Source organism: Rhizophagus irregularis, chromosome 27, assembly GCF_026210795.1.
Source record: "Rhizophagus irregularis chromosome 27, complete sequence".
NCBI classification, from domain to species: Eukaryota; Fungi; Glomeromycota; class Glomeromycetes; order Glomerales; family Glomeraceae; genus Rhizophagus; species Rhizophagus irregularis.
Window position 1 is genome coordinate 193,006 of NC_089455.1, and position 22,623 is coordinate 215,628.

The 22,623-nt window shown below is 31.7% G+C and overlaps 2 protein-coding genes across 2 annotated transcripts; one reads left to right on the forward strand and one right to left on the reverse strand.

Annotated features, from left to right (window-relative positions):
• Nucleotides 1-2,392: 2,392 nt before the first annotated feature.
• Nucleotides 2,393-21,704, reverse strand: OCT59_017953 (uncharacterized protein; the record flags this gene model as incomplete). Its single annotated transcript, XM_066148447.1, has 16 exons — nt 2,393-2,518; nt 2,583-4,427; nt 4,510-7,363; nt 7,461-7,870; nt 7,938-8,580; nt 8,674-8,779; nt 8,847-8,901; nt 8,971-9,505; nt 9,581-9,737; nt 9,826-10,993; nt 11,076-13,014; nt 13,096-14,868; nt 14,947-15,562; nt 15,770-15,785; nt 15,882-16,090; nt 16,487-21,704. 16 exons carry the CDS (start codon nt 21,702-21,704, stop codon nt 2,393-2,395), a joined length of 17,670 nt encoding a protein of 5,889 aa, XP_066004378.1.
• Nucleotides 21,705-21,962: 258 nt separating this feature from the next.
• OCT59_017954 (uncharacterized protein) lies at nt 21,963-22,549 on the forward strand. The gene has a single exon (XM_066148448.1). It carries the CDS (start codon nt 22,207-22,209, stop codon nt 22,480-22,482), a length of 276 nt encoding a protein of 91 aa, XP_066004379.1. The 5' UTR covers nt 21,963-22,206; the 3' UTR covers nt 22,483-22,549.
• The last annotated feature ends 74 nt before the right edge of the window (nt 22,550-22,623 follow it).

The following is a 22,623-nucleotide window of genomic DNA, read 5'->3' on the forward strand; positions in this document are numbered from 1 at the left end:
ATCGCAAAAATAAATTATCAATACTATATAAATAACTGATTTTTCTTGGCAAATTTGGAGACAGGTTCATTGCTAAATTTTCTGAGACATGCTGCTTCAGAAATTTCTTGGCAATTTTTTACTCCGCTCCTTTGGTCTCTTTTTCTGAGTATATGTGAAGAAAAAGGATCAAAGTATGCGATTAGTTTTCATCAAAGATTTGAAATGGCTTTGCTTGATCATATGCCGCCCTCTCAGCCTGAAATTGACTAGTGTAATTTTGCGAAGGAGAGGTATTATTTTCTGTGATATGTCCCGGCTGCCCGGCAATAGTCATAGAATTCAATAAATTTTTAGATTCATTTGTTATTTCCACATACAGTATACTGCTCCTATTTTACATAAATAAGAAGGAAGCAAATTGTATTTTTTAGGAATGCATTAAACCATTTAGCCAGGATCTCTTGCATCCTGAATCCAAGTAAGTAGTTGTCTAGCCCATTCTTCATCCTTTTCAATTGATTTAAACATTCAAAAAATGTCTTCTTGACCTTGATTTTTATATAGCTAGTTATATTTATTAGTTATGCACAAAGTGTTGCTGAGGCAGCTAATACATAAAAAAATTGTGAATATAATGGATTGCATTACATGATATTACAAGAAAAAAAAATATAATCTGAATATTAAACCTGTCGCATTCAAAGTAATCCTAAAATTAATTTACTGTAATAGAGATACTGTACAGCACCTTCGATTGCCACATGATGTTTATCATGTTATCATCCGGAAAAGTGTCAAAGTTTCTCCAGAGCATTTAATATGAATATAACATATTACAGATTTACAGTTTGTTAGTAATACAATTTTATTAGCTATGCGGTTAAGTTGGAGAATAGGCAATGAAAATTCAATAATATCTAAATAATTAATGGCATTTAATCATTTTAATGGTTCTCAATAGGCAATGTAGAAGTTTGTGAGGGTGCGAAACCTATAGGTGCTTAGCGCACATGATAATTTTGATCATGTGAGGATTCTTACAAACATGTGCTCTATAAATGAATTCGCTCACAAATTACGGGTTTACAGCTTCGGATTTTCAAAGTCATGTGCGGAGCGCCCATTATCGGTTTAACATCTTTACTTGATCCCTTCCCTATAAAAAAATTTTTATCCAAATATTTCCATTATTTCTCCATGTCTTTCGTAGAAATTCCGTGAAAATGATACATTCACGGATATCCGTGTTAGAGAGATGGAGGCTATAAAACATGGAAATATAAACTACGGATCAACAGGGCTTCAGCCAAGCGTCTCACTCTGGAGACGCGTTTGTTCGAATATCGTAATTTTTATATACCAATTGTACATATAATTATGCTCAAAACATATCAGAGTTGCACAAAATTCACGAATATACTGTATGTATCGATATAGATTATTACATATAAGCATACGTTGATAAAGCCTGATGTGAATCAAAATAATTATGCTTTACATTCTGTTTTATGGACTAGAGCTTTGTAACCTATTTTGATGTTTCATATATAAAATTAAAAATCACAAAACATATGTATATTTGTGTATATGTTCCTTAACTGAGAATAAAGTTTTTCTGTGCTACTAAAAAAGCATTATTGTTCCGAGAAAGTATTTTTTTTTTTTAATAATTATGCTTGTTACATCATTCTACATTAATTAATTTTTTGTTTTCTAATTAGGAGTCATATTCTTTCTAACATAAAGTAATTTACCCTAAAGTATATTAAACACAAATAATTAATCCATCTTCTAGCCTTTTCCAAATCGAGACTTTCGGTTTGTGATCAAATTCTTCGGTCAAGAAAGTATATTTTTTACATCTTCAGATTCAATCTGAAATAATTTCAGCTTTCTGTGTAAACCTTAAACATTAATAAAAATAATACAAACAGATCACAAGTACAATTGAGTTCAGAGACTCGACTAAGATTGCGGACAGTCAAATACGTCGTAACATATGAAGTAAGAGCGTAGTTACCCTACAACCCTAGACTCGAAATTGGACACCTTACCAATCAGTGTGTCCCAGCAATAGACGCGATTTTACTAAAAACTATTACTAAAATCAAAGTTTGCTTCGTGACAAGTCATTGAAATTCATAAAAGGCACTTTTAAAATGTCCATGTAAAATCGGCCTATTATTTATTCAAATTTTAGATCATCAGTTACTGATAAACTAATCCAATACACATTTTAAATTTTTTGATAATATAATATTCACATTACTGAAAATTTGTTTATTTATTTGAAATAATACTATAGTAGATAAATATCAAGAAAACAATGAAAGCTCCCGTAATAAATTTAATAATTTGAATAAAATAAATTAAAATAAAGTAAAATAAAATAAAAATAATATAATAGTATCTACATTGCATCAAATTTAGAATTTTTGTTTTTTCTTGATCGAGTAGCTTTGTTAATTATAGGCATTCGTTGAGAATGGATAGTTGGATTGATGATCGGAACGTTAGGCTGTCTCCTCGCCATTTGCTAAAAAGAAAATTTAAAATTAGTAAAATATATATTTATAAACAAATTTATAAAAAATTCTTACCTCAATTTTGTTAATTGTAAATTCATAAGCATCATACGTGTTAGCCACCAATAAACTTTCTGGGAATAAATTATCAATAAGATTTTCTGGTATATTTGGTGGCCAGAAATTTAATGAGCTATCTTGTAAATAAACATATAATGGCTCCATTTCTTTTTGATTTTCTAAAGTTAAAAATCGTAACATGAATCGTTTTAATGCTAAAGCGAACGCTTCTGCTGGTATAAGTTGTTCTTTCTTTGTAGTTTGTTGTTCAAAATCTACAGATTTATTTATTGCGGTCTTCATATCTGGTGAAAGAGGAGCCCTGTATTTTTCATGAATATACTTAATTTTAATGTTGGCAACTTGATCCTCAACGAATTCGTATAAGGCCACCAAATGTTTAAGTCGTAAATCAACATTTAGGATTCTAGAGAATCCTGCATGTTCGGACAATGATGATAATTTCATCCATTGTGAAATATATTCCTTAATGGATTTATCTCCGTCTCCAACTGCTGTACGTTTGACAAAGCAGAGAAGAATTTCCAATGATGACAAAATTTCCGATGCATCATCTATAATTGATTCTGAAGCATGTGGATACATAAATGAATTAAATGTATTAGAAATTCCTAACAAACTCATTTTTTCAGGTGGGATTGGCTCTTGGGTTATTAAATTCTTAATATCACTAAGAATTCTCATACATCCTTGGAATAATTCCATATGATATGGGAAAGGTTCTAGATACAACTGGGATTCTGGCTGAGTTTCTATAAGAACTTTTTCAAAAACTAAAATATTTGCCAACTCAGCTTCAATTTTTGTCAAATCGTAGACAATATCATCTCCTCTTGCAACTGCTAAATTTCTTTGACTATATGCAAGAATTTCGTCATCCCAATCGAAATTTATAATGTTTACTGAACGAGCATGATCAAGACGCATTGATTGAAGACAATATCCATTTGGTGTATCCGTTTTTGCTTTTGCTTTTGGTGTTGACAAACCAGTTCGTTCGACATCAAACTGGGGTTCGTCTAAAAATTTGAGAGATTTACAAGTTCCGGGTGGGATTTCGATAACTTCTTTCAAGAAGTTATTTTGTAAATTAACTAAATAATCTAAAATTGCGCATAAGAAAATTCCCGCATCTTTCGGTTCCATCAATCCAAAAACAACTGGAAGATTATAACTCATGATAGGTTTATCATTTGGAAGTTGATGACATTGGTATCGTCCAACCGAAGGTATTACCGTATCCCAACCAAGTTTAAAGTCGTCAAAAGCAGTTTTCAAACTGTTGAACATTTCATGATTTTCGCCTTCATTAGATTCTTTTTCTATAAATTGTCTGAAAGTCATTTCTCTTGCCTTTTGTCTTGTTAATTGGTATCCAAGCTTGGAATTTAAAATTTGAACAAATTTTATAATTGGCAAAAGATGTTTAAGTAACTCCAACTGTCCAGAATATTTGAAAAATACTGAGAGGAATGGATAATTTTTGCTTCTTGTCAAATCGCTCATAAAGTAAGCACGGAAGCTATCGAAATTAATTATTCCAATCGTTCTCCATAAAGTTGGCAAATTCTCACTTCGATAATGTTTATCCATAACTAAAGTCTGATTGATTTCGCCTTCAATTATATTATTCTTCTTATTTTTGGTTAAAGCTTCACTTAATTTCATACGATAATTTGCTACTGTTTCAGTTATATTTTTGGTGTGTGGTGTGATATAGTTATTATGGAATTCTGTTTCCCATCTCTCACGTTCAGCAGATGTTCTTGTTTGTTGATTCGGCATTGGAGGTTTTTCAGTCATTGAAGATATTAATGAGTGAAACATTAGCGCCAAATTCTGGTTATATATTTTAGTGGTTAATAATTTATTTTAATAAAGATAAAATGAAATAACAAAAAAAATATGTATATATATTTACCATATCTGTACAATTAAGAAGATTTTTTAGAACTTCCCAATCACTTCGAATATGATCCATACAATATTTTTCAGGATCTGTGGCGTTTTGGTTGTTTTTTTGAAGGAAAGTAGAAGCAGGTTGAGGTGTAGATGCTCCAATAAGAACATGAACAATAAAGTGTAAGATACGATATGATGTAGGTGGTAAAGATCTGACGGAATGATACAAATCATGATTAACTGGTTCTCCAATATATCCTGCTTGATCGTTTGCCGACATTTGGGCAATTGGCTGAGCGTCAAGTCTAGTGTTTCCTTCTGCTGGCTTATTGTAGGTATCTCCGCCAATTTTATTTCCACATTTTGGACATTTACTAGAAACATAAACATTACCACAACCCGCAACGAAATATTTATATCCGCATTTACATACATATCTTGTAAGTTTATTTGTATTCGTTTGTTCAGCAGCAGCAACTGCATTTAATACTACGGACTCTACATCAGAAATGCACGTTAAAATAAAGAGATTCTGGCATTCTTGTAATTTGTGTAAATACATCGATAGTTGAGATGTATTCGGTTCAACTGATGAATGAAGTGCGATAATGTGTGCAATAACTGATTTTAACAATAAATCGCTATTATCAATCCCCGGATTATTAATTTTAAGTAAAGGTTGTTTATTTGACAAGATTTTTGTTGCAATTGTTTTAAATTTATCCGGAAGATTTAATTCAGAAAGTTCTTTGGTCAAGAAATCGGCTGATTGTGTTTCTGAGTGTCGCCATTCTCTCGAAGCCCTCAAAACATGAAGACGTACAAATAAGAGTCCCATTAAAGATATTTTAGCTGTTAAAGCCATTGTTTGTTTTATGTTTTGTATGAATGTTTGGAAAGGCCCCCTATTTCCTATACTATAGAAAGTCATAAAGCTGTTTTCTACTTCATTATATTCGGGTAAATTACAATAGGGATTGAAAGATAACCGGTTTTCTCTAGTATCCTCCCAATTTAAAGTTCCAAGCCAAGGTAAAATTCTTCTCTGAGCTTCGCAAAATCGTCTAATATCATCAATCGAAAAGTCTCTTTGACATAAATCTCTTAAAAAGTAAAATTTGAGAGAAATAATCATAGGATGAGCCAAATTCATGCTGTTGTTAATTTGATCGATTAGTTCATCACTATCAAAATTTTCTTCCTCCATTCTTTTATATGCAATAGGACTGTTTTTATCTTCCTGAAGAAAATTGTCCCAAAATCGACGAACAAATTCTTTAAGTAAGGCAATAGAAGCTATTTTTTGTAATGGTGGTCTTCCTTGTCTATATAAAGCTTCAAGGGCCGGTACAAAAAAAGCTGATAAGTTTTCCAATTCTTCATTTATATAAAATGTTTGTTCAATGACATCACAACATAAAGTAGCCATGTTTGTATCCAGATCTTTTAAACAATCATTAATAATATTTAGCCGAGCTGATTGTCTTAAAACTTCTTCAGAATCCGTAATTATTGTAAAGAATGTATCTTCATTTTCTGAATCTTCCTTAAGGAAGATTCTTTCAATTATTGCGCCCATCAATGGAAAAGGTTCATTTGAGAATAATTTTTTATAAAGACTTAATCGGACATTTGATTCAATTGGAATCAATGCAAGACATCTCATGATAAATGATCTTCTTGGAATTAAATTCTTTTCATTATGATCTAATTTATCTAGTTTATCAAGGACAGTTCCGACAAATTCCTCTGAGAGAATTTCTTGTTCGTCTGAACTTAATCCAAGTTGAACAATCTCTCTAACACTATCTAAAGGAATCGTTTTTGTTGCAACTAAATCGTTTACGATACGTAACAATTGTAGATCAGGCAAGTTCCTTGCTCGCGCTATCTTACTGCCAAGAGATAATACTTTTGTGACGTCATGCTGCCATTTATCGATTAAATGAGCATTTGCTGCGCCTTCAAAACTTCCACAAATTCGTCGGAGCATTATCTTTGCCACTTCTTTAACGAGATATTTTTCTACACTTCCTTTAATTATAGCATTGCCTTGGATTTCGATGTTTTTAATTATTACTGGAGACATTTGAGCCAATTGTAATTGAGCTAAAACTTCGTTAGCATTCTTCCACCAATAAGTATGAAGGAAAATTGGTTGATTCACTTTATCAGTACCAATAAGTAACTTGAGAATTATTGCTAACAATTTTGTATTCTTATTTCCACTATCATCTGCTGCAATAACAGTTACGAAGTCATTGAAATATAACTCAGAAAACCTTTCAAGAAGAGAATCTTTTAATTGAGGAATTGATGCAAGAATATTATCTTTGAAATCTTTCAAATGGTTCTCAATTACGTAATCATCAACTCTATCATCATCTTTTTGTAACATTGCTACTTCCTCTTCATAATACCTTTTAAAACCATCAATTTGTTTCATAAAATAAAATGAAAAAGGAAATTTAAGATCAAATAAACTTCCTGCTGCCATATTATATCCATCAGGTTTTGGATTTGGTAAATCATCAATTTTGACGATCTTCTTATCCATATAAATTTGTTGCCAAAACTTGAGTAATTCCTCATAATTTTCCTTCGACATTATTTGATCATCGATAAAGAAAAATGTTTTTGTCGCTGATAATCTTTCTAAAGAACAAAAAATTTGTGCTATCGGTTTTCTGACCAGTATTCTAATATGAGCTTGTAGTGCTGCAGAGAATGAGGAGTATGGATATAAACTTTGTTTATTTGACGCTACTTTATATTGCCAATCATTTGTAGATTTTTCTTCGATCCATTCAAGTGTTCTTTCTTTCAAACATTTAATAAAGCTTGGATACTCCAATATTTTTTCGCTTAATAACCTAAAGAAAAAGGTTCAACAGTTCATAAGCAGAACAACGATTTTTAATAAGATGAGATATACAAATAAATTTTCCAACGTTAGAAACAAATACGTACTTTATATGCTTGATTGACTTATCATTAGACGGATATTTCATACATAATAAACACCATAATAGTTCTTGTTGTAAAATTTTCTCGAACGGATAAGCAGAATTGATTATATAAGATAGTGATCCATCCAAGAGACTTGATGTAGGAATTTCGTTTCTTGATAATGTTTCAATAGTCACTTGCTTCCAACCACACATAAAATTGAAAGACGCTAAAGTGGATTCCTGATCTCGATGAATATGAAGAATGATACACGCATGCTTCTGCTCCATTTTATCTTTCTTTGTTATGAATTCGTTTCGGAATTGTTCAATAATGAATTTAGCTAATTTAATACATCCAGCATTAACAGTAGTTACATCACATTGGAGAATTAACATTTTGTCAGTTGATTCTAACCAGAAATGTTTTACCTACAAAAATATAACATTTAATAAGTAAAGAAACATATTTACAAATCAAATCATTGTTCTGACTTACCCGATTTGAAAGTTGTGCTTCGGTCTTGAAAGTCGACAATTTATCTACTTGACAACTTAAAAATTCTTGTAAACAAGACTTAACATCCGTATTAATATTGGAGAATGTGTTGACAATCACTAAATGTCCATTGGGATCTGCCAATGATTTTTCTTGATTAATAAAGTAATCAAAATAATCGTAAAGACTATCATGATGTTGTTGATTAAAATAAACATGCTTCCATCGATCAACTTCATCTCGTTCTAAATTCGATCTTTCAGCTCTCACCATTCCATCAGAAGATGCTGTTGCGATTAAACATTCTTTGCATTCATTTAAAATATCTTCATCACTAGCGTCAGAATTATTCTTGGTAACATCGATAACTAAACTTTGTAAGGTTTCATCTTTATCAAATCCGATAAATAAATCTTTTTGAGTAAATCTATTATTTAATTGTGTTACTGGGTTAACTCCAGTCAAAGTTGACATTCTTTTTGCCCAATCGCTTAAATTTTCGACAAGTGATTTTTGCCTTTCATTGAGCGTGTCATTGATTGACATTTTTTGTTTTTCAAATCTATTAAGAAGTGGGGGATCAGCGGAAGCCAAATTCTTTTCATCCATAACAAGGATACATTTAAATTGTGGTGAAACGTAACTAAAAATTGCGAATTAAAAAAAAATATAATTGATTTATTTAATTAGACAAACAATTTTCAAATATAAATTTTAAGTTCCAATAATTACTTACAGCATAGGGTTGGCATACGCTCCAAGTGCAACTCGTGTAAAATATTTGACATTTTCTTTGCTTCCCACTACAATATAATTCTGATTCCATAAATCGTAAAGACTCCCTAATTGACATAAAATAAATTATTTATTCTGATTATTATATTTAGGATATCAAATAAAAGAATTTACCATAAATTATTTCCAAATCTGTTAGAATCAATGGTCTGCCTTCTTCAACACACATCTAAATGATAACGTAAATTAATCAAATGAAACGAAATATAAAATAAAAATTAAATTGTAAATTAGTTACCATGATCCTTCTCAAAACACTGTAGGAATAATCCTCTCGGTCATCAGGGAATTGTGATCCTAAAATCACAACGGGATCCAACTTTTTCCTTCTTAATTGATAAGTCAATAAATTTACAATCGAATCACTTTTACCAATAACCATCAAATGACGCGCATCCGAATCATCTAAATTTGAATTGATCAATTGTTCGATTGGAATTGGTTTATAGAACCACGGTTTATGGTCGTTAAACATTTTAAGAACATCTCTAAAATAATTTTCACATAATTTGGCATTATTTCCTGTTCCTCCAAAATTACGGGCTAACGCCATTTGAATATTCTCCGGAGTCATTTCATTTAATGAAAGCTGTTTGACCAACGCGTAATAATCACGAAGTCCATGAAAGTTAGGTAAAGCTTGACCTTCTTTTTCATAATCTGAATATGCTTTAGCTAAAGGTTCTAAAGCGCCTCTTTGTCCGGGTCCAATAAATTCTGTATTTAATAAACGTTCAGCAGTATCAACTAAATCATCCAAATCAAATTGTGGTCTATAAAAAAAATTAATATAATAATTATAAATAAATAAAGCTAATAATTAAATACGTATTTTATAAAAATTATACCTCTGAACAAGTAATGCACGGCTACTTTTACTATTATCTAAGCGCCAATTAGATATTCCTATCACCGAAACAGTAGGCCCTGTGGCTGGATAACTTGGCTCAAGCAAAGAATGAAGTACTTTTAGTGGATTGAAAGGACTTGTCTCAGCCAGACCGACTAATAAAAAAAAAATATCCAACAATAAATAATTTAAACTACTTTAATAAAAAAGGGTCACAAGTAAACAAATAAAAATTACAATTACCTTCATCAAGTAAAACAACGCTAATAACAGGAAATTGCTTGGAAGTTGTTTCTTGATATTTATTTGCCTTATCAAAAACTTTTATAATACCATCAGAAGTTGAAGATGAAGAGCCTTGATGTGGAATTAAGTAAATCTGTGGTAAATTTCTAAAGTATTTGTCATTTGAATCAGATCCACGTAAATTTGAGCTTATAAGACGAATTGCTAAAGATTTTGAAGAGCCAGGTGCCCCTATAAGAAACAGTGGGATTCGTGTCAAAATGCATACAATCATAACTAAAACATTTTCTAATAAAGCTTCATTATGCGCTGTATTAGGTGGACATTGCATCCTATTAATATAATCTTCTTGTTCTTCGCGAATAATTTTGGCAAACATATGTTCCCCTATATAAGCCTTGTGATTTTGTAATATTTGCCCCATTTCACGACGATATTTTTTACGTAAATCTTGTTCATATAACCGAGAATGGTAACAAAGACTAAGTGCTAAAACATAAGATCTAGTTATTGTGGTTGGATTTCCAGATGGTGGATATTTATGTCCCTTTCTATAGATTGGACGATTTTCGAGAGAATTATAAAAGAATTTCACTAACGTTATAGCGCGTTTGACGTCACGTAAGCTCACACTATATGGTTCCTCAACTTTACGAATGAATCTTTGAGAAGAGTATAAGAGTTCTGCAAATACAGGATGTGCTAATTTTTTTAATTCTTTTTCAACCATAATTTGAATATATTTATATTCATCATCTGGTTTTAAAACACCATAATCCCACACATAATCCAAGATTTGATCAGGAAGTGGTTTGACTTGATAAACAAGGCTACTTTGTTCTTCATACTTTTTGACCTTATTTGTCAAACCAGCTTCACTTTGAGTTCTTGTACGAATACGGTATGGGTTACAGGCAGAGAATAAATGAATATTTGGATGTATAAGTTTGCCATTGAGCATGCGATGGGATATTAAATCAGCAAGTAAACCTATATGGTTGCAAGTATTGATTTCATCAAAGAATAACCAAATCTCGCCTTTTTCTGCTTTTTTCAAAGCATCGTTCATAAACATCATAATAGTCTTTTCGTCAATTCCCGCATGAAGGTTAAGAGCCTGAAATTGAACTTCAACTATCAAGGCCAAATAGGCAATTAAACTCGTCTAACAAAAAAATGAAATGAAATATTTATAAAAAATACTTATTTTATGATAAAATATGATAAAATGATTAAAAAAAAAGTACCTTTCCACATCCTGCTTCACCACATACTATGACTGGAATGTTTGCACGCGCCCTTAAAAGAATTAAGGCCATCTTTATTAAATTATCACTAGATAAGGCATACTCGGGAAGATTTAGTTTTCCTATTGACCTTCGCGCCAAGCATTCTAATTTTACAAAAAGAGCTTCTGCAGACATCGAATTATAATCATCTAATTCCCATTTTGTTTGATCTCCAATTATTTGACTTTTTAATAAAATCTTAACATTATCATGAACTTTTGTTCTGTCCCGATATAAAGATGATATTGTATCAGGAGTTTGAGAATTGAAAAATACTATAAGATGATTTGAGTCATCCCATTGAACGATTGTACCAAGACGAGCATTTTCGTCTTCAGCAGTTATAGATTCTAATTGTGCCGCTTTAGTTTTAATAGATCTAGTTGCAAAATCTTTCGAAACATCTATAAAGGTTCTTACTATTAAATTTCTAATTTTATTTTCTTTTACCATTAACTTCAGATTGTCTACAGTAAAGAATTGACTTGATGATAATCGAACTAATTGATCTGCAAGGACATTAACAAATATTTCAACAAATCTAAATGAAGAAATATCTTTGGCATCTTTATTAAAGAAATATTTCTCGATGAGATTTTGACAGCGGTCTGCTGGTAAAGGTTCTTTAATCGCTTTATTTGTCTTGAAAAGGATTTCTCTTGTATCTACTTCATTATTATTCAATAGATTCAGATAATTACAGGTAACTTGAACTGGACTATGAATTTCTTGAGAAACTCTCAAATTCTTAATGTTCCAAGTTAAATGATTGAACAATAAATATCCTGTCATAGGAAGAGAATTAAGTAAATGTTGTTCTGTAGTTGAGGCTACTTCAATATAAATATAAGTAGGTTTTTCTGATAAAGGCAGGCAAACTATATCGACATTAGTCGAAACTATACCCAAAGTTAATAACTCAAATAAGAACATGTTAACGTCTTCTGGATAGTCTGCTGATATTATATTGATATGTAAACTTTCTACAGGTCGGGGTTTATATTCCTTGAATTGACGTACAAGCCTGCCAAACTCCATACCATCGCTTATTAAAAAGCTGCGTATAAATTTCCCTTTACTGAAACTATTCTCTTTAATCCATTCAGTTTTCCCTTGCCCTGATAAGTCAGAAGAAACACGTACAACATTCTTACATAATTCCTTATAAATTCCCCTCATAGCTTCAGTGTTTAAGCCATTAGTTGCATGAACATCTGAAGAGAATTGATCCAAAATATGGTGATGCATTCCAGTTTCTCTGCAACAAATAAGCGCCAAAAAATAATCCTTTTGATCTCGTGTTGATCTAATTTGGTTAACTAGATTATATTGTAGTTCAAAATCTAATAATTCTAAATTTGCAATACAAAATAAGTGATTTTCATATCCATTATTCGATGCGAATAAACTTCTTTTTATGAAGATTGTTAGTTCCTCCATCGTAGTTGAAGAAGTACATATCAAGAGTTGCCACGGTTCGGGATAATAACCGTGATTAGCATATAATGACATGATAATGTTTGGAACTCGTGTTTTGTCAGTACAAGAAGCGACGAATAATTTACCCTTTCTAACTAAATCTGAAATTATGCGTTGTCCAGTCGATTTAAGTTTACGTGATTGTTTTGGAATATTTATAAAAATTTTTTCTAATTCATTGCCAATTTCGCAAAGAATTCTAAAATAGTCTTTGGATTCACGTGAAATTCCTTGAATATCCTTATGAGATGGCAATTGAGCTTTGCTATTTACAAATCTAATCAATGTTTTGCATTCTTCCTTATTCTTCTCATCTAATTCTTCCGATGTGAAATAATCAAAGAATGCTAAAATATGACGGGCCGGGAAAAATGTTAGATAATAACACCGTTCTTGTGCAAGATCCACTATATTTTGCCTATAAATTAGTAAAATCGAATTTAATTAAAATCTTTTTTGCAATATATGTAAATAATAATAACGTAAATGCCAATTTTACCATTTTTCAAGTTCGTCCTTCAAGGATTTTAAATAATCTTTCATTTTATTTGTTCCTTGTAATTCTTTTTCAAACTTTCTATAGTTAAAATGCCCCATTTGCATTAACATAGACACTATATCAATTATTTCTTGTGCCATATCAACTTGAACAACAAATTCATCCATAACAATTTTTGACATTTCCGCTTCTCTGACATCACTTTCGCTTAACTTAGGTTTTGCAATCAAAAGAGCTCGCCCGCGTAAATCTAATATCTCATTCATATTATACATCATATTAGTTTTAGAAGTTTTAGAAATGTATTTTAATGAAACATAACACTTGTCTTCTTTTTCGTCACGAGCAAAAGTATAAATTCCATCAAGTACGGCATTCTTAATTTTTTCTTTAGTAACTTCACCACGATTTGAAATGTTCTTGTACATGTTTCGTAATGCCATATTGCTACTACTACACAACGCGATCTTTTCCCCTAAAGTAGAATTTTTCTTAATAACATTTGATAGTGCAACCAAAAAACTAGCAATATCTTCCATTTTATTTTTATTCATGAGAGGTAATAAAAATTGCTTGACTTGAATAAGTGATGAAACCGTATCCTCTTGAATCAATCTTTCATCTGAATGATCATCAACACCATTAATCAAATTTTTAATATCATGCTCGGCAATTTCTTTTAAAAAGTTTATAAAGTCTTCAGCATCTGATAACTCCTTTAACAATTTCCAACAATCTTGATTAACATTGGAAAGATTTCTATCAAGGTAATCGAAAAAATTATTTAATTGACTAAGTTTCATGGAATCATCTTTTAAAATACGAATTGATTTTGTTAGCCAATCATCTTCAATATGCGGTACTTCGAAAATTTCGACAACATTTTCTAACTTCATAAGTCGTTCAACCCAGAAAGGGATTTTTGAAAGATGATCAAGAGTTTGTACAAGTTTTTGGTTTTTATGACCTTTATAGCCTTCCATTAAATCGAGCTCTGCATTAACATTCGTGACATCTTTCCAAAACAAAGACGCATCCGAACATTTAAGTTTTTCCCAATCTCTAAGTTGTTTACAAATAATATTATACCTTTCGAAAACAGCTGGTACTAATTTTTGTGCTACGTATTCTACTGTTGTTGCAGCAACATCTTCCTGAATACAATCTTCAAAAATATTTCGAAAAGATCGAGATTGATTGAACTTGTAACAACGTTCTGCGCTGGGCAAAGTTTTTTCGTGGAATGCCCAATAACCTGATAATAAAACTTGTTTTAGCTTCACTTTATTTGAATTCTGCATATGTTGTTTTATATCTTGAATGTAATCATCTACGTCTGTAACCTGAGCAGCAGAACAAAATCCGGAATAAAACTTAAAAAGCGTATTGAGTTTAAGTTGATAATTGTTACATAATTCTCTAAGTTTTGTAATTTCATCTCGAGAGACAATTACATCACCTAAAGCTTTCTTTTTGGATACAGCTGAATCAAAATGTTTAAATAACTGATCATCAGAATATTTTAAAAGTTGTTGAAGTAATTGTATATCAATTGTCTTTTCACGGAGTAATCCACCAAGTTCATTGATAGACATTTTAACGCGTTGTACAAATGCATTTGAATGAAGCTTCTCAACATTCCCAGTAGCGCGTAATATAATGTTCCAAAATTTACTAGCTCCTAAAATATTTAAATGATTTTCTGAAGAATTAGATACGGTCGATTGGCTTTGCAATCTAGCTATGATATGACACAAAATGTCCTCGCTCATCCTAACAATTTATTTGTAAATAATCTAATTAAGTATGTAAATATTAAAAAAGAAAGAAAATAAGGCTTTTTTAACTTACGAGTCTGGAATCTCCAAAGTCCTCCCTTGGGTACAATTGCATATCGTAAATATCTTAGCTATTAACTGATCATTAATTTGTTGAACAGCCTTATTTAATATTTCTTTAATCGTATCTAAAAATAACATTCTAACATCTTGTTCTTTTATGTGAATTAAAAATTTCGTTGCGCTAAGTATTTGATCTGATCGCGGTCTTACCCTTTCTATTGCAATAGTTGTTAAATTCTGCCAAATATTTTTTCTGTTACCAAGCAAAGGATATATGCGTTCTAATTGTGTAAATACTGAAAAAACAAAGTTGTTTTCACTTGAAGACTTTCTTGAGCTAGTGCTAGTGCTTGTGTTCGTATCAAGTTTGGCTAAAAGATTTTTAAACCAAGTAATACATATTTTTGGTATCTTTTTCTCTTTAGTATCAGTAAAATCACTACGGAACCAATCATCTAAAAGTTCCGGAAATATATTTAATAATTCGAAAGTATTAGACTCAGATATTAATTCTAAGGATTGAATAACTTCTTCCCTACGCCAATTTAAACTATCATCGTGAAGAAGTAATTTAATAGCAGTGATATTTTCCTTTGTCCATTTTCTCTTCGGACTTTCAAGCAAAACTAAAACATGAGACTGGAAAACTTCACACACATCAAATCGATAATCTTTTGGAAGTCTTCTATAATGGTTTTCTAAGGCAACAGCATCATCGTGAGAAATGCTCTCTCGAACTCGTTCAATAAAACATTTAGAGATACATTTATCAATTTTGTTATTATGTAAAAGAATATCCTTCCAAATTTTAATAAGAGAATCCATGGTATTACATATTTGAATTAACCACTATAAAAGGAATTCATTATCTTAAATTAATTTCAAGTTTTTTTTTTTTTTCAAAAAGAGTATTTCAAAATTAGCTGATATTAAAGTCAATTTTACCTTAGCAATTTTAACGTAAATTTCAAATTCAACTTCTTCAACGGAAGCTTTAACGTATTCAAATCCTTTAGTGAATTTTGTCAATAAATAATCATTAGAATACTGTAAGGTTCTTAAACGATCAACGAATGTATAGTTAGGATCAATTTCAGCCGCAATTGTAAAAATAATGAGCCAATCAAATCGCATTTGGAAAGCATTATGCTGAACTAAAGTTGTAATAGCAGTATACATTTGATCTTTGGTGTCTGAAGGTAAAGTTTCTTGCTTATAGTCATCAAGTGCATTAAGAAGTAATCCAGATTGAAAGTCATCTCTTAAGGGTTCATGGAAAGACCCCTGCCTCCTTGAAAAATAATATCCTAAGATAAGACATAAGAAGAGTCGCTTTTCTCTTTTATCATCAACACGTTTGTAAATGAAGTTAAGATTTGATGCGTGGATCGTTAAATCATTATAGAGAGTTAATAAGTGTTGATATTCCATAACTTTATCTTTAAGGTTGTTGGTTTTGATAGAATTAAAGATATAATCTACAAAAGCAAAGTCACGGATAGTAACTATGCGGAATCTTTCAGGAATCCGATAACTGGTTTTCCATATACCAAATTGATTATTTCTTTTAACATCCAACGTGCGATTATCATGAGGACCAGTTCCTTCAAATATAATTTTTTCTTCCCTATATATCATAGATTTGACATGAATAGCATATTTATATTGAATTTCAGCTCTTTCAGCAAAAACTGACAGCGAAATAGTAACCGGATCAGATTGCCAATATGTTGGATTTCGAGGAAATGGTTGACGAAGCTTTAACATGGGTTTTTCCCAAAGTCCTAATTCTTTTACATCACCAAGGACTACAGGTTTTCCAAGTTGTTCAATATTCTCCGGCAAATGAACATGGAAAGTAACTTTGATTTCGTCATCCTTATTATTTGAAATTAATTTACTGAACATATTAGTGATCATGTTTCCACTAGAGGGCTGCGATTCAAGATCTGAATAATGACTTTTTCCTTGATTATTACTGCTGCTATGGTCTCTAAGAGGATCGAACGTGTTTACGCTGTGAAAACTGTTTTGAGTAGAAAATTTTTGAATATTTGTTTTTCCTGAATGATAAGAAGTTTCATTATGATAAGGATCATAACCACTGTCTACAGAAATCTCTTTTTGCTTATTAATATTACGTTCTGAAGACCGAAGGGCGTCTTCCCCGTAATAATCATTCTTATTAACATTATTATTGTGACCGACGTCGTCGTCATCATTGTCAGTTTTATCAGACTCTTCTTGGTCAAACTTTGAAATCGGTGTTCTTATAAACTCATCAAATTCTTCGTCTGTTATATTTGATTTCTTTTGGTTCCTAGTATTGTGTCCAGACTTTGAAATTGGTGTATCTGTCATGTCTGTTTTTCTTTGGCTTCTTGTATCACGGCCAGACTTTGAAATTGGTGTTCTTATAAACTCATCAAATTCTTCGTCTGTTATATTTGATTTCTTTTGGTTCTTCGATAGTGGTGTATTTATAAATTCGTCAAATTCTTCATCTGTTATATTTGATTTCTTTTGGTTCCTAGTATCGTGTCCAGACTTTAAAATCGGTGTTCTTATAAACTCATCAAATTCTTCATCTGTTATATTTGATTTCTTTTGGTTCCTAGTATCGTGTCCAGACTTTGAAATCGGTGTTCTTATAAACTCATCAAATTCTTCATCTGTTATATTTGATTTCTTTTGGTTCCTAGTATCGTGTCCAGACTTTGAAGTTGGCGTATTAATAAACTTATTAAGTTCTTCATCTGTCATGTCTGATTTCTTTTGGCTTCTTGTATCACGACCTGACTTTAAAATTGGTGTTCTTGCAACATTTTCAAACTCTTCATCTGTCATATCCGTTCTTTTTTGATTTCTTGTATCATGATCAGACTTTGGAGTGGGTGCTCTATTAAATTCTTCTTCTGTTCTATCCAATTTCTTTTGGCTTCTTTCTTTATGGCTATATGCTGAAATTGGAGGTGATATATTAAGCTCCTCATCTGTAATATCCGACTTCTTTTGGTTTCTTGTATCACGACCAGACTTTAAAATTGGTGTTCTTGCAACATTTTCAAACTCTTCATCTGTCATATCCGGTCTTTTTTGATTTCTTGTATCATGATCAGACTTTGGAGTGGGTGCTCTATCAAATTCTTCTTCTGTTCTATCCAATTTCTTTTGGCTTCTTTCTTTATGGCTATATGCTGAAGTTGGAGGAGATATATTAAGCTCCTCATCTGTAATATCCGACTTCTTTTGGTTTCTTGTATCACGACCAGACTTTAAAATTGATGTTCTTGCAACATTTTCAAACTCTTCATCTGGACTTCTTATATCATGATCAGACTTTGGAGTGGGTGCTCTATCAAATTCTTCTTCTGTTCTATCCAATTTCTTTTGGCTTCTTTCTTTATGGCTATATGCTGAAGTTGGAGGTGATATATTAAGCTCTTCATCTGTAATATCCGACTTCTTTTGGTTTCTTGTATCACGACCAGACTTTAAAATTGGTGTTCTTGCAACATTTTCAAACTCTTCATCGGTCATATCCGGTCTTTTTTGATTTCTTGTGTCATGATCAGACTTTGGAGTGGGTGCTCTATCAAATTCTTCTTCTGTTCTATCCAATTTCTTTTGGCTTTTTTCTTTATGGCTATATGCTGAAGTTGGAGGTGATATATTAAGCTCCTCATCTGTAATATCCGACTTCTTTTGGTTTCTTGTATCACGACCAGACTTTAAAATTGGTGTTCTTGCAACATTTTCAAACTCTTCATCTGTCATATCCGGTCTTTTTTGATTTCTTGTATCATGATCAGACTTTGAAGTGGGTGCTCTATTAAATTCTTCTTCTGTTCTATCCAATTTCTTCTGGCTACTTTCTTTATGGCTATATGCTGAAGTTGGAGGTGCTATATCAAACTCCTCATCTGTAATATCCGACTTCTTTTGGATTCTTGTGTCACGACCAGACTTTAAAATTGGTGTTCTTGCAACATTTTCAAACTCTTCATCTGTCATATCCGGTCTTTTTTGATTTCTTGTATCATGATCAGACTTTGGAGTGGGTGCTCTATTAAATTCTTCTTCTGTTCTATCCAATTTCTTTTGGCTTTTTTCTTTATGGCTATATGCTGAAATTGGAGGTGATATATTAAGCTCCTCATCTGTAATATCCGACTTCTTTTGGTTTCTTGTATCACGACCAGACTTTAAAATTGGTGTTCTTGCAACATTTTCAAACTCTTCATCTGTCATATCCGGTCTTTTTTGATTTCTTGTATCATGATCAGACTTTGGAGTGGGTGTTCTTATAAACTCATCAAATTCTTCTTCTGTTCTATCCAATTTCTTTTGGCTTCTTTCTTTATGGCTATACGCTGAAGTTGGGGGTGCTATATCAAACTCCTCATCTGTAATATCCGACTTCTTTTGGATTCTTGTGTCACGACCAGACTTTAAAATTGGTGTTCTTGCAACATTTTCAAACTCTTCATCTGTCATATCCGGTCTTTTTTGATTTCTTGTATCATGATCAGACTTTGGAACGGGTGCTCTTATAAACTCATCAAATTCTTCTTCTGTTCTATCCGACTTCTTTTGGTTTCTTGTATCACGACCAGACTTTAAAATTGGTGTTCTTGCAACATTTTCAAACTCTTCATCTGTCATATCCGATCTTTTTTTATTTCTTGTATCATGATCAGACTTTGGAACGGGTACTCTTATAAACTCATCAAATTCTTCTTCTGTTCTATCCGACTTCTTTTGGTTTCTTGTATCACGACCAGACTTTAAAATTGGTGTTCTTGCAACATTTTCAAACTCTTCATCTGTCATATCCGGTCTTTTTTGATTTCTTGTATCATGATCAGACTTTGGAACGGGTGCTCTTATAAACTCATCAAATTCTTCTTCTGTTCTATCCGACTTCTTTTGGTTTCTTGTATCACGACCAGACTTTAAAATTGGTGTTCTTGCAACATTTTCAAACTCTTCATCTGTCATTTCCGGTCTTTTTTGATTTCTTGTATCATGATCAGACTTTGGAACGGGTGCTCTTATAAACTCATCAAATTCTTCTTCTGTTCTATCCGACTTCTTTTGGTTTCTTGTATCACGACCAGACTTTAAAATTGGTGTTCTTGCAACATTTTCAAACTCTTCATCTGTCATATCCGGTCTTTTTTGATTTCTTGTATCATGATCAGACTTTGGAACGGGTGCTCTTATAAAATCATCAAATTCTTCTTCTGTTCTATCCGACTTCTTTTGGTTTCTTGTATCACGACCAGACTTTAAAATTGGTGTTCTTGCAACATTTTCAAACTCTTCATCTGTCATATCCGATCTTTTTTGATTTCTTGTATGATCAGACTTTGGAACGGGTGCTCTTATAAACTCATCAAATTCTTCTTCTGTTCTATCCGACTCCTTTTGGCTTCTTGTATCACGACCAGACTTTAAAATTGGTGTTCTTGCAACATTTTCAAACTCTTCATCTGTCATATCCGATCTTTTTTGATTTCTTGTATGATCAGACTTTGGAACGGGTGCTCTTATAAACTCATCAAATTCTTCTTCTGTTCTATCCGACTCCTTTTGGCTTCTTGTATCACGACCAGACTTTAAAATTGGTGTTCTTGCAACATTTTCAAACTCTTCATCTGTCATATCCGATCTTTTTTGATTTCTTGTATCATGATCAGACTTTGGAACGGGTGCCCTTATAAACTCATCAAATTCTTCTTCTGTTCTATACGACTCCTTTTGGCTTCTTGTATAATGGCCAGACGGCGGCGTTCTTACAACCTTTTCATACTCCTCATCTATCAGATCTGATTCCCTTTGACTCCTTGTATTATGACCAGACTTTGAAATTAACGGTGTTCTTGCAAATTCGTCAAATTCGTCATCCGTAATATTTTGATTTCTTGCAGATAGTGAAGTGCTTACAAATTTCTCATTCTGGTCAGACCTTGAAATTGGCGGTGTTCTTGTAAACTTATCAAATTCTTCTCTCATATCAGATTCTTGACTTCTTGTATCTTGACTAGATAGCACATGATCAAACTTTGAATCGGAATTGACATCCCCTTTGGATTTCAACTCTCTTTTTTTTCTTACATTCATTTCATCCTCATCGTCTTCTTCAGATCTATGGAGTTGAATTGTCAAATCTCTTCGGTTTTCAACATTTTCCGATTGTCTCCTATTCGTTGAATTGTTAGGCTCGTCATTTTCTTCAGTTCCAATCGAAGTTGATCCGTCAAAATTGGGATTATTTTTCTGATTGGCAATTCCAACCTCTTGATTGGAATTTTTTTCATCATTTACGACTTTTTGGTCATTTGGAGCATTCTCATATGCCACATTGACGAAATCGTTTTCAGATTGACTTGATAGTTCATCTTGATCAGCAGGTGGTACATTGGAGTTAACATTAATATCACCAGACTTTTCTTTTTTAAGCGTCTCGGGATTATCATCTTTATTTTCCACAGTTAAATTACCATTCGGTTGTTCGTTTATATCGGTGTTATTCTGTTCCCCATCATCGGAAATTTCAACTGGTACAAAATTTAAAGCTTTATTTTGTACACTATTGCGAATTTGGCCATCCTTCATGTCAATTATTTCATCGTTGCCAATAGAATCCTTATCAGTCACTATATCTCCTACTTTAGTAACCATTACAATCTTTTCTTCTGCGGATGATGGCTCTTCCCTGCTATCGGATTTATCCTCATTTTTTGTATTCATTTCTTTCTCCATATTGAACAAATTAATTCAGTAACGTAATAAAAAAAAAATTTTTTTTACACAGACTTAAAAAAACCATGTACACTATTTTTTTTTTTTTTAAGAAAAAAAACAGACACTGAGAAAGAAAGTGTCAGTAAGTCCGGAAAAACTCATTTTAGCTACCTACTATATCCATATAAGTAGCGAACACAAAATACACAAAGGGATGGTAGCACAATAGGTTCTAAATTATTTTATCATGATTATCATAACAGATAACTCATTTTTGAATTATAATATAACGCATCTTTCAATGTTAATTGAGTTATTTCAATAATTACAGTTACAGATTGCAGTAATAGGAATTTTTAACCGCCATAACAACCTATTGATTTATTTATTTACAAGAAGTCTTCTCAGTTCATTAAACCAATTTAAAGAAATTATAATTTAACAAAATATTAATCTTAGAAATTAACTTTAATAAGAAAAGATAAATTGGTATTTTACTAGTGCTTTGATTATAGCTGAAATGAAGTCATCAATATCTCTTTATCGTCATACACTTCGATATCTCAGATCTTCATCGTTTCCTTTTAAGTATCTATATCCAAAAATTCACTACAATGTGCGTGAAATGTTTGAAATACATCGTGAGAGAGATGAAGAAAAAACAAAGTTGCTATTAAAATGGGGGTGGCAGGACTTAGCATTTTTAAAGTCTTGGAAAACCGTGGAAAAAGAAATTAGAGACGACATTTTTAGAGGTTTCAGTACAAGTAAAGGTGAAATTCATGACATTAAATAAAATATTGTTAGGAAATGTAAATTATTATATGAATAAAAATAATAAATAATAATATAACTTAATTCCAAGACACAAATTATTATTATATATTTATATATATTTATATGATACAATTAATTATATAATATGTAATTCAAAGAT